Source organism: Amblyomma mixtum, chromosome 3, assembly GCF_055824585.1.
Source record: "Amblyomma mixtum isolate Tamu chromosome 3, ASM5582458v1, whole genome shotgun sequence".
In the NCBI taxonomy this organism is placed as follows: domain Eukaryota; kingdom Metazoa; phylum Arthropoda; class Arachnida; order Ixodida; family Ixodidae; genus Amblyomma; species Amblyomma mixtum.
This window is the reverse complement of record NC_143014.1, coordinates 116,471,076-116,483,727: the sequence shown is the minus strand read 5'-3', so window position 1 is coordinate 116,483,727 and position 12,652 is coordinate 116,471,076. Positions and strand designations below refer to the sequence as shown.

Below are 12,652 nucleotides of genomic sequence, written 5' to 3'. Positions count from 1 at the left end.
GTTGTCGACACCATCGAAGAGTTTATAATGTGGATCAAGTCGTATCCACAATCATACTTGTGCGCGTCAAGCAAATTAAGTCTTTGGTCACAGTTTGCCACAGTTCGCGTGGAGCTTTGGTCTCTTCATTCGGCCGCCTCGGCTGATACTACAGATCGGTCAGCCTGCTGGCTGAGTGCCGAGAAACAGCCATCGAAAGTCGCACCTCAGATGCCATGGAACGCCGGTTTCAACGTAGAGCAGAATGCTGTTCTCCCAGCCACGACAGAAACATGGATGCTTTGTATTTCGCACGAGGAACTCGTCGTCGACTCTTCATACGACGATGTATTTACTGTGCAAGAAATTTAGTGAGAATTGCGTGATATGCTCCATGCATATCCGCTGAGCAGATGATACAAGTTGGTGTGTTGTGTTCCATTTGAGAGGAAACAAAAATGTCCTTTGCATTTCTTCACCATAATAAACTCCACACAAAAATCTTTTGCAGTATATAGTTCACCTTATATTACGAAGGCTTGAAAGTTTAGAGGTTGTCTCCTCCTGAGAATGACTATGCATCAGTATCACCGTATCAAGTAGCGAGTGCAGAGTCTTTACGTCATAGCTTTAGCCCTGCCGTCCACTCGCTTATACGAGCTTGCACTAAGTGTAGCTCAGTGTAGGTTCAAAACATAGCCCTATGGAGGAAGGAAAGACCTCAAGAGAGGCGATTACGTCGCATTTCTTGAAGCTGGCTCCCCCCTGTGTCCCCCCTACTTGACCGCCGTCTCGGCGCGCTTGCGCATGCGCAGCAGACAATGCAGCAGACGACAATGCTGTGCCCAACATTACTATTGGCTGTGCCGGTGACCAAATCCTCCCAGTAGTCGTTGCGAAAGCACGACTTCCAGCAAATTATCTGCCGTGCGGGGCCTCTCTCGAGTTTTCCTTCCTCAACGGCGCCATGGCGTGCACACACGGGGGTAGCGGCTTTGCACAGCGAGACGAAAAGAAGGCACGTGCGCATGCGACGTGAGGAAGGAGCAGATGTCGTTCGGAGCAGAGCCGTGGGCCACGTCTGAACGATAACTGCTCCCCAATGGGAGTCTGCATCTCCCACTTCTGGCTCTAGCACTTACTGCGTACATTGTCCTAACACGTCCCCATTTGTTCCATCACAGCCATACCTGCTTGATGGAAGGTGCTCCGATTACAGCCGAAAGGCAGCTGAGGCCACTCAAGGTAAGTCAGGGCAATGTCCATGCGCGGCCCAAATCGCGCTTTCATGTTTACTGGGTCTGACTCCAGCATGTGTTCTCTTGCACGTGGAAGGCCAAGCGGTGGACAGAGCTACAAAACAAGACGCGTCGCTGTGTGAACACATTTGTCGCTTGCCTTGTTGCTCGATTCCAGATTGCAGAATTCATCGCTATTGCTCAGAAGTGACGCGTACGGCTGGCCACTAAAACGTTGGAAAGCAGAGCACTTTCTTCCGATGAAGCATTGCTCCTCCAGAATGCCTGCGTAGCGGTGCAGGTGCAGGTCGTCGCTGCTTTGCTGCCGGTGACCAAAAAGTTGAGGAATCGTACCTTCTAGCGTGACTTTGGGAACGATTAAAAAAAAGTGATAGCGCTGTTTTTTTTTTATACTCCAACACACTTTACTGTCATACACACCACAACATGTTCACTTGGTTCCCCACTAGCACCCTTCAGCCTGAGTGACCTGCGTGATATGCAGTTTGTGCTCGCCTGGCATGTAGAGTGCCTGCATTCGAACCCGAAACTCCAGCGAGTTTCTTTTGTTATTTTAAACTTCTGTAAAGTTTCGGTCACGTTTCTGAGGCCTTCTTGTCTATTCGCGAGCAAACAACTTCAGGGGGTGCTGCGAAGTCTGGTAACAAGGCATGAGTGGAGGTCCATGCATAGCTCATTGCTTATGAATGTATGTGCATTGCTTGCTTGCGCCGAAATTCGCGCTGTTTTATGGGGGCTAATCGCATATTTGACGCTGCGCACTTAATTGTGACATTCTATAAGGCCACTAGAGATAATTGGGCCAAATTCGCGGTGGTGGTGTGGCTGTCGATCCTTGCAAAATGGCGCTATGAGACTTGTGCATGGACGCATGTGTTTACGGAATCTACCAGGGAGAAGCTGAAGTGTTCCTGTGTCGCCGATGTCTGTGACAAGCGGAAACATGTTGGTGCCATGCTTATCCATTACTACAGGTAAGGGCCTTGGTGACTTTGCCACTACTTCGCGAGAAAGAGCGCCGTGCTCGCCAGAGGTTACTCCGTTTGTCGCGCTCTTTGTATGTTGCGTTTGTTGTCGCTAACTTCTTGGTAGCAATGAGCACGTCCAGTCGATGGTATGTTGTGTTTGAGAACAGGCAGCTTCTGTGTCGAGAAAGGGCAACAAAATAATTTATGCAACACGATCACACAAAGATATGCTTTACAAGAGATTCACCCTTGTGCGTGGATAGAATGTTCACAGTGCATTTTTGTCGTAGTTGACAAAATTTTTGCGTGATTGATAGTGTTGGTTGCCTCTCTTGGTGTTGTGAGTTTGCCTTTGCTAACGCCAAAGCCGAAATGGCAACCCTTCAGAGAAAGTTGAGAAAGCGTAGGTGGAGGTTGTCCAGCAGTCTAGATCGTGTACGTGGGTGTGTACCGTGACAACACGAAAGTAATGGTGATACTCGCCAAGAGTCTGCGTGCTGTGTAGCTTTTTTTTTTGCTTGTGTATCCATCACAGTTATCGGATGCCATAAACTCGTTCCCAAGAGAGGGCCTCAGGAACTCTCGCTCATGCAGGCATTCTGCTCAGAAGCCCACCAGTAAACGGGTGTTCACATGTAACCACATAGGTCGAAACGCATGCCGACGGAAGATTAGAGAAACAGCAGTCAATTGCCTTCATCGAGGGCCTACAGAGGCGTAGTCTTTTGTTTCTCTGAAACCATGTATTTTTGGTGATGAAATTAAATTTTTTCACCAATTTCACTTGCCAACCCCTTTGTGCAGCTATTGGATTTGTATGCACTTTTAATATTTATTGACTGTGAAAGCAGACAGGTTACACACCTTGATTCTTTTGCTGGGGCTTTCTTCACATATAATTTTATTTTTATGCAACTTCTGCAAACCCTAGTGCTCCTTCATGCATGGCTAACAATTTTCACTGTTCTGATGGCCTTTGTTTTTTTTTTTAACAATGCAAGGCCTGTCATCCATGTCCAACTACTTCGCTTGAGGTGCCTAGGCACCAAACTAAAGAGCTCGTGCAGAAGTCTGAAAGACATCCTGAGGCATATGTTTGAAATATATAGCACACGGAGAGTGGCAAGAGACAAATAGTCTGTTACATGCAACATTCTCTAGAATGGCTCAGGGGGCACAGCACCATGACCACAATGGAGTACTCACCGATGTTGTTCTTTCAGGTGGCCCTTTTTCTAAACGTGTCACGAGGCACCATCCGCAAAATCCTGACTGAACTCTACCTGGCCTGATAGATGCGATATGATGCAAAAATTGGAAGCGGTCGCCACTTCTGGACAGCTGCTACTGCCTCTCCTGGCAACCGGGATGGTCTACACGTATCGACGCTATCACCATGGGGAAACACACTATATCAACCACCATTTCATTGCCCTCCGCTGGTGCCCAGCACCACGACCTCAATGGAGCGCTTACCGATGTTGTTCTTTCAGGTGGCCCTTTTTCTAAGTGCGTCACTGGAGGCACCGTCCGCAAAATCCTGGCTGAACTCTACCTGGCCAGATAGACGCAAAAATTGGAAGCGGTCGTTACTTCTGGACAGCTGCCACAGCCTCTCCTGGCAACCGGGATGGTCTACATGTGTCGACGCTATCACCATGGGAAACACACTATATCAACCACCATTTCATCGCCCTCCGCTGGAGCCCAGCACCACGACCGCAATGGAGCGGTCACCGATGTTGTTCTTTCAGGTGGCCCTTTTTCTAAGCTTGTCACTGGAGGCACCGTCCGTAAAATCCTGGCTGAACTCTACCTGGCCTGATAGGCGCGAAAATTGGAAGCGGTCGCCACTTCTGGACAGCTGCCACCGCCTCTGCTGGCAGCCGGGATGGTCTACACGAGTCGATGCTATCACCATAGGAAGCACACTATATCAACCGCCATTTCACCGCCCTCTGCTGGGGCACAGCACCATGACCGCAATGGAGCGCTCAGATGTTGTTCTTTCAGGTCAGTTACCTTGACTGCTCCTACTGCCGCGTAAATAGCGACAATCTTTTTCTTATTGTGGTGTTGTGCCCCAGTGAGTGGTCTGTTGCTTTCATGGACCATGACAAGTTTGTAAAAGACCTGGTTTGTAGAATTTTATTGCTTCTGCCTGGGGATGTCGAATCGAATCCTGGCCCTGGAACGGAAGAAGTTCTAGCAACTGTCTTGGAAACTGTGCAAAGAATTGAATTAGGCCAGGATGATATTCGCAACGACCTTCGCACTTTAAAGAATTGGCAGGCATTCGTTGATGTCTTACCGAGGCAGCTGTCAGCTGGAATTCGGGTGTTAGAGGTGGACACTGCTGCTCTAAAAAACAGTAGTGCTTCACCAGCTCAGGTGCCCGAGGTTGCTCTTGAAATCTCTGACAAGTTAAAGTCTATTGAATCGTGCTGCGATGATGCCAAAAACCATCTACGCCGTTTCAATCTCCTTTTCTTCGGCCTACCTGATACCTCTGACGAAACCTGGTGATCCGCTGAGAAAAAAGTAAAAGTTATGCTTGGGAACCCTCAGTGTAACAGTCGAGCCGTCTCAAATAGAGCGCACACATCGCCTCGAGAAGTGCCAGGAAGGAAAATGCAGACCTATTATTGTAAAATTTGCACTTTTCAAAGATAAATAGCACATTCTGGAAAAGGCGGCCAAATTCAAGAATACAAATTATGCTGTATGAGAAGATTTTTCGTTAAAAACACGAGTATCAAGGAAACGCCTACTTGATTTTGGGAAGTCACAGAATGTCACGTATAAGCTTAATGTAGACAAAGTGCACATCGGTGACGCCACCTACATATTTGATGTTGCATCTGGGAGCGTCATTCGATCTGAAAGATAGCTCACACGGGAAAGGATAGCTGGTACAATCGATGGAGCTTCATTCGATCTGCGAGAGAGCTCACACGGGAAAAGATAGCTGGTACAATCGATGATCCAAACTCTTCATTTCGTAAACACACGCTATCACGATTACATTTATCATGCATTAATGTGCATAATTTGCTACCCAAACACGTTTAACTATGTTCATACCTGGAGAACAGTGAGTGTGAGATTTTAGCACCAACTGAAATGTGGCTTAATCCTGATATTTCTAACACTGATGTACTGCCCGATAGCATCGAGTACCTAATCTTCTGCAAAGACGGAAAAAAGGGGAGGAGGTGTCCTAATAGCCATCGGGAAGCGTATAGCATCCCATCTTGTTAATTAACCCAGTTTCCTTGAGATTATATTGATCTGCATTATGTCGTCATTTGTTAACTCAATAATGGTGCATTTTACAGACCACCAGATAGCTCCGATGCTTTCATATCTCAGTTGCGCAATAACCTCAGTGCCATAAGAACCAACTTTCCTATAGCTAATATATTTCTGATGGGGGACTTCAATTTCCTGGACATTGACTGGTCTAACTTCACCTCTGGCTCTTGCTGTTCTAAAGACTTCGACTTTAGATTTTTCGCTAACTCAGTTAGTAAACAAACCTACACGCGAAACGAATATTCGTGACCTTGTTTTGACTTCATGCCCCGACAATTCAAGCACCATTTCTACTAGCGAGGGATTCAGTGACCATCTGGCTCTTAATTTTGCAGTTAGCATCCCATAGCATCCCATCACATACGCGGCATCTCATGTCTAAGCTCTTCTTCAACTACAAAAAAAGCTGATTGCAATGCCATTAACATTGGTCTGCAAGAATTTTGCTCCTCGTACCTTTCCACTTTCTCTTCCCGTACCGTCAATGGAAACTGGACCTTGTTTAAAGAAAAGTTGCTGTCATTAATGGTTGCTCACGTACCACAAATTTCATTTCGGGTCAACATTTCTAAGCCATGGTATCATGGGTCACTTCACACAATTAGGAATAAAGAGAAGCGCTTATTTAAAGCAACGAAAAAATCTGGATCCCACTCTCTGAAACTGCAACAGAAACACTGTGAAAAATAATACTGCCATGCCGTTCGTAAAGCGAGACATTAATTTTATTCTCATCATCATCATCAATCCCTTATGCGCAACAACCCGAAAAATTCTGGTGTACAATATCACCAGCTAACACTCGTGCCCAAATCATTCTACAGGACAATGCTGGAAATTTCATTACTGACGAAGATAGTGCGACTATTTTTAACAATTATTTTACTTCAGTGTTCACCCATGGAGCTCATTCCTGCCACCGTCGAAGTCTACTACAGATATATGACCCCTATTGAATTAACTGTTGAAGGCATCACGTCACTAATCAAAAACCTTAAAATGTCCACTAGCTCTGATGTTTATGGAATCAACGCCAACTCACTGTAAACTTGAGAAGCTTAATTTTGTATCATATTTTTCAGCAGTCTTTATCTACAGGTGAGCTTCCGTTTGATTGGAAAATAGGCAAAGTCATCCCTGGGTTCAAATCTGGAGACAGAAGTAACATTAGTAACTACCGACTCGTATCTTTAACCAGTATTGCATGTAAGCTTCTAGAACATATCATTGCTTCAAATGTTGCACAGCATCTTGAACAAAACTGCTTTTTTTTACCCTCATCAGCACGGTTTTAGAAAAGCACTGTCGTGCGATACACAATGGAATTTACGCATGAAGTTCTGTCTAACATGAATGATAACCAACAGACTGGTTGTATTTTCATCGACTTTTCTAAGGCATTTGATCGGGTAGCACATTGTCGTTTAATTGCCAAATTCTCTGCTTTAAATATAGACTCATTAATGCTATCATAGATTAGAAATTTCTTCTCATTTCGCAAACAATTTATCAGTATAAATAATTGCTCATCCTCTCTCTCTGAAGGATCGTCCGGGGTTCCCCAGGGCAGTGTCCTGGGCCCGTTACTATTTTTAATGTATATTAACAACCTGCCAACCGACATTACCTCTAACATCTGTTTGTTTGCTGACGACTATTATTTACTGCAAAATTTCTAATCCTACCGATCATCTCTCTTTACAGAAAGATCTAGACCATTTAACAAACTGGTGTTCCATGTGGCTGATGCCGGCTAACACTGATAAGTGTAAATTAATGACTTTCAGCCGTAAACTTTCAAACTTTTCTTTCACCTACTTGTTCAGCAGTAACCATGTGACAACAGTGTCCTCATATAAATATCTCTGCATTCACCTAAATCAAAACCTTTCCTGGTCGACACACATAATAAAATTATAGATAAGGCTTCACGAACCCTTGGATACTTAAAGCGTAATCTTCATGGTGCACCATCTGACACTCGAAAACTAGCCTACCAGACGTTTGTCCGACCACAACTAGAATTTGCATCACCCATCCGGTCACCTCACCAAGCATATCTAGCACGTAATCTCGAATCTATACAGAACCGTGCTGCACGCTTCATTGCTCGCGATTTTAGCAGACATTCCAGCGTCACTAAGATCAAGTTATTGCTATCACTTGAGTCTTTAGAATCACGTCGTACAGTAGCACTTCTTTGCTTATTTCATAAAATGGTTTTCAGTCTTCACCGTCACACATTACCTTTGTCACGGCCATGTTGTACAACTCATCGCCTCCATAATCATAGCAGCTTTACGTGTATTTTTGGTCATACTAAAGCATTCAACATGTCTGCTCTTCCATGTGCCATAAACCATTGGAACAGCCTTCCTGACGATGCTACTAATACCAGAAATCCCGCCATGTTTTGCGATAACTGCAATCCTGGCTTTGTGTCTCAGTTCTATGTGTTCTTGCAAAAGACCACTTTTATTGCTGTTTAGTGTGAACTAACTTGTGCACTTTTTTGCCTCACTGTCAAATCATGTTCCATTTCCATGTTGCCACATTTTGAAACTTGTCTAATTATTGTGTATTGTATAACTTTAATTGTATTCTAATCAGTGCCTCTTGCTAACTTTTGTATAACATTTCTCTTCAGTCCTTATTTTTTGCGCTGTTTTCTAACTTCTATGTACTGCCCCACTCACACAATGCTCCCATGTAAAGGAGCCTGTGAGTAACTTGAATAAGTAAACATGAAAAGGGCCCCTTCACTGCAAATATTGCTTATACCTCTTTAGTCTGTGCAAATGCAAAATTCACATCACACAATTATCCATTCCTCACTGAAATCCTAAGAAAACCTATGTAAACTCTAGCCATGGTTGCTTGAACTATGAAAGTTAACAATGTACTTGTTTATTACAAAAATGGGCAGAGCCAAGGACATGAGATGTGCAAGACAGGTATCACTTCACACCAGGTTCCTTTCCTAAAGTAATGGCACTGGCCGTTTCTTATGTAAGTTATGGTTTAGAGACCACACATCGGCGCAATGAAGCCGCATAATTTCTTTAAAATTTCTGAAGCATGACTTGAACGCAGGCAGGTGATGCAGCTCGGCTTAGCACCATATAAAAGAGGCCACTTCGTCTTTTGCAGTTATGATTATTTTTGCTCTATTAGTGTGCATTATGAGGCCACTGCATTCCATGCGTTGAAAAATTTGATTGATGAAATGTACATGGCACAAGTTGTATCATTGTTCCTTCAGAAAGTAAGGTGTAGTGCATTCCTATAGTTAACACTGGCTTTCACACAGGTTGTTCATAAACTATTAAATCGTCACTCACCATCCTGCACCTTAGTATAACATGCATCCACATCAGTGCACACTATGTAAATTTGTCCTAATGCACAAAAATTGTAAATTAGGGCCATGCACCATGCAAGAGTTAAATCTGTACAGCATACAGTGAAACGCCACCAGAATGAATGCCTGTTATCAGTTCCGGAACCTCATGTCCACCATGCATTGTATCTGGTAGGCTTTGGCTTGGTTTCATAACTTAAAAGGTCAGTCTACTCACCGAGATGAGTGTATAAATAATGGCATATTCTGGTAGTTGGCACCCTATGACATCAATAATGAGGGGTCTGCGCCCGGTTTAGGCCGGAATTTATATTTTATTTCGGCGTTAAAAGTCGCGTAAAGAAGCATGGTGGCGACCCCAAACGTTCATTTTGTTCAAGAAAGTGGTAGTCTTTTTTTGTAGAAGCATAAGTGAATATACTACGTACCATTTGTATGCCCCAATGTCAGAGAAATGCACGTTTTGTTCTAGTAAACTGCAGAAGGCGTACCGCTCGCTTTTTCTGTAAATCACATGAATATTTATAGTTACACATACGCAAAATGCAGGTACATTCCCACTTTTAGTTCAGCGTATGCTAGCAGAGACGCAAAAATAAACTCAGCCTATAGTGGCGCCATCTGGTCGTCAGGACGGGAACCACTGCTGTAAACAAACCGACTCTCCACTTAAGCCTAGGAGCGGCAGAATCATCACTCTAATTATTAAAATAGAGGAAATTTATCTCTTATGTTTTCTTATAGGCGAGATGAGACGAAGCGAAAGACAGGCGCCCCATTTATGGCCAGTGAACGCACTGAAAAAGGCAGCAACAACGAGAATTCAGTCCGAAGCGAGAGGTCCGGCTTCGACGGGCGCCGCCATGTTTGTCGCCGCGCAGCGGAAATCCAGATGGTTGCCAGATGAGACTACCATCTCATACAGATGTGTTCCCACATTAATAAATTCTATTTTAAAATGTTCTACCGCACTCCTTGGCACCACAGCTGGCTAAACGGTAATTTGAGTAAAGAGCTATCGGTTGCCGCAAAGAAAATATGGTCGATAAAATTCAGTAGACTGACCCTTTAAGAAACTATGACCTATGCTGTCAAGAAGGCTTCATGCAGCTTTATGAAAGCCCATATCACTTTATTGGCACCCACATTTCATATGACATTTAGGTATTTGGCTTGTTGCTTTCAAACCAGTTGCTGTTTGTACTACTCTCCAGGGATTCACATGAACAATGTTTTTGTGTAGGTGCTCTGTAACTCATTCATTTGAGGTTTCACTCTGTGTGGATGTTCACTGGTGTTGTGTGGATACTGCTGGTGGAGGTTGGTATGTATTTGCTACACTGGGCTTTATTAAAGGCGGTAATGGTTTGCAAGTGAATTTGTGTGGTCGCTGTGAAGTAGGGGTTGGAATGATTGAGATAGGCGAGTGCCATAAGACAGCTGTTTCATTTTTCAGCAATAATTGCCCCTTTGCACTTACTGTAAACTCTCATTTATTAATCAACTGGTGTTTGATGTGAATGACATCATTGACACTGAGTGGTACTGTTCTCTTCCTGCTGAAAAATAGGAGGGGGTAATGTGTTTGGCACAGCTGTTCGAAGTGAAAACTTGTCATTCTTGGTTTGTAGTAAAAATATTCCATGCATAGTGTCTGTGAGTATGTTACTCATGGAAAAACAAAATTCCTTGTTAGTGCAAGCATCATTATAATGATGCTGTGGTTGAGGCAGGAGAACACTGCTGTAAGAATTGAAAATTCAAAAATAATATTGGTGTGTACGTCAGCTTGAAGTGAAGGCATGACGCATGAAGTGCAGCTCCAGTGGCTGTACAAAGATTGCAGTGGAACCTCGATTATACGTCCCCTGGTTACGTGACGACCCGCATTTTATGACGAATTGGTTTGGTCCTGGCAAAACTCCCATAGAAACAATGTATTAAAATCCACGATTATACGACACAATTTTAAGCTGACCTCGCTGTGTACAAAGGCTCTGGTACAGCGCAGAAAAAAAAAACTCTACGCTGACACAGGCTGTCCCGTAGGCACATTGTAGCCGGCTGATAATGAATGCGAAATAATCTTCCCCAAAAGAAAGCAAAAGCACTCGGTAAGGCAGCTCCCGTCAACCAAAGCGGTAGCCGCAGCATAAAGAAAGGCTGCGCCGGCCGCGCACCATGCCTGCTTTTTCTTTTTTTTTTTAACGGCAAGCCTTCTGGCAGCAAGAATGTTGTACTACTGCATTTCAGCTACGAAAAAAAAAGCGTAATCAAATCTGTGATGTCAAAAAAGTATTCTGCAAGGACATTTATCACTGCCTTAGTTATACTACAAATATTAAAAATTAAATGGGAAACAGATGTCTTATTTTCAGATGTGAAACTGACACATGCAGTGGAATGCGCCACCACTTGTTCTATCGTGCGTGGGCTGCTGCTTCTCTTTTTGCTGCAGAGTGTTCCAATAACGTGCTTTTCTTCTTGGTCTGTGTGGAATTTGACTTATTTTTGGCTGTGACTGGTGCGGCTCACGATGTTACGGAGTTGAAAGCCGCAGACCCTGGGAGAAAACTTCGAATAAAAGAAGAGGCCGAGAAGCGGAAAGGAGCTACGAAAGCCAGCATCGCCCGCGACCTCAGTATTCCCGAGTCGTCTCTGAAAACCATCCTTGCCAAGGACACCAGTGTGTGTGTTGGCGCTGCAGGCACCTCTGACGAGGAGGACACAGATGACGTTGCGGAAGCTAGCGTGTCTATACCTACCTACGCAGATGTGTTGTGCAGTGTCGACAACATTCGGCAGTTTGTTTGCACACTTGATGAAGGCGGCGACCTGCTGTCAGACGTTGCAACTCTCCAGAAGAAACTAATGCGTTGCGGCTGGGCAAATGTCCAGAAAAAAATCTCATTTCTTTCAAAGGTGAGAATAAGAGTTGCTCACACTTCTTCCGAACAAATGCTTGATTGTTGACATTTGTTAAATAATTCGGTCTCCCTTTCTTAGAGTTGTGTCATTTCTTGCCACGCACTTATTCAGGCTGTTGCTACCGGTTTTTCGGGCAAGACTGAACGCTATTGCCGATGTTCGTTTTTCGATTTATGACTGTTCTGCATGGTCCCCTCAAAGTGTATAATTGAGGTTCCACTGTATGTGGGTGCATAGCAGCCAATAGCTATGTTGATAACCTTGTCTGTGTGTGTGGTTAAGCTTTGCATTTGATGTAAGCTCCACTGTAGAGCAAGCCGTAACATGGCTCCTATTGTTTTCCCTTGATCAGATCATATTGTTGCGGGAAAGAATATATTTACAGATATTTACAGATAGAAAAGAACAGCTGCAAGCGGCACCGAGAACATAGAACTTCGTTGTCTTCGTCTCCTCCCACTCGTTCCATTGCTCATTGTCGTCGTCCACCCGCTTCAATATTATTATTTGTACAACTTTAACATTGCCACACTTGTTGCTGCTGTTGCCTACTAAGCCTTAGGGAGGAGTAAACCAAAAAAAGTGAGACTAGGGCAAGAAGCAATATCAGGAAAAGTATGTCGGATGCAGGTGCATCATTATGTACAATATGTCCTTATCACGGATGATATGTCATTTGAGTTTGTTGCATTGCAGATGCATCGCAGATGCATCGACACGAAGCTGCAAGTGAAGCACTCATTGAGGAACAATTCTGCCGGCCACGACTGTCCTAGCCTTCTATTTTACTGTTGGATGTGTAGGGGTGCCAGTGATGATATATAACACATCCCTTTTTGAGT

At 44.2% G+C, this 12,652-nt stretch overlaps 1 protein-coding gene across 7 annotated transcripts in view; it reads left to right on the top strand.

The window, feature by feature from the left end:
- Nucleotides 1-12,652, top strand: part of LOC149351514 (uncharacterized) — a 77,675-nt gene that overhangs the window by 2,230 nt on the left and 62,793 nt on the right. For 2 of the 7 annotated variants that reach the window (XM_089580874.1, XM_089580868.1), the window contains exons 2-3: nucleotides 1,164-1,224; nucleotides 2,132-2,212. The exons of 1 other annotated variant lie outside the window; for it this stretch is intronic. In XM_089580874.1, the coding sequence (XP_089437000.1) occupies nucleotides 2,193-2,212 (20 nt within the window). In that variant the 5' untranslated portion in view covers nucleotides 1,164-1,224; nucleotides 2,132-2,192. 4 more of the 7 variants (XM_089580870.1, XM_089580869.1, XM_089580871.1 and 1 more) reach the window with 4 other exon arrangements.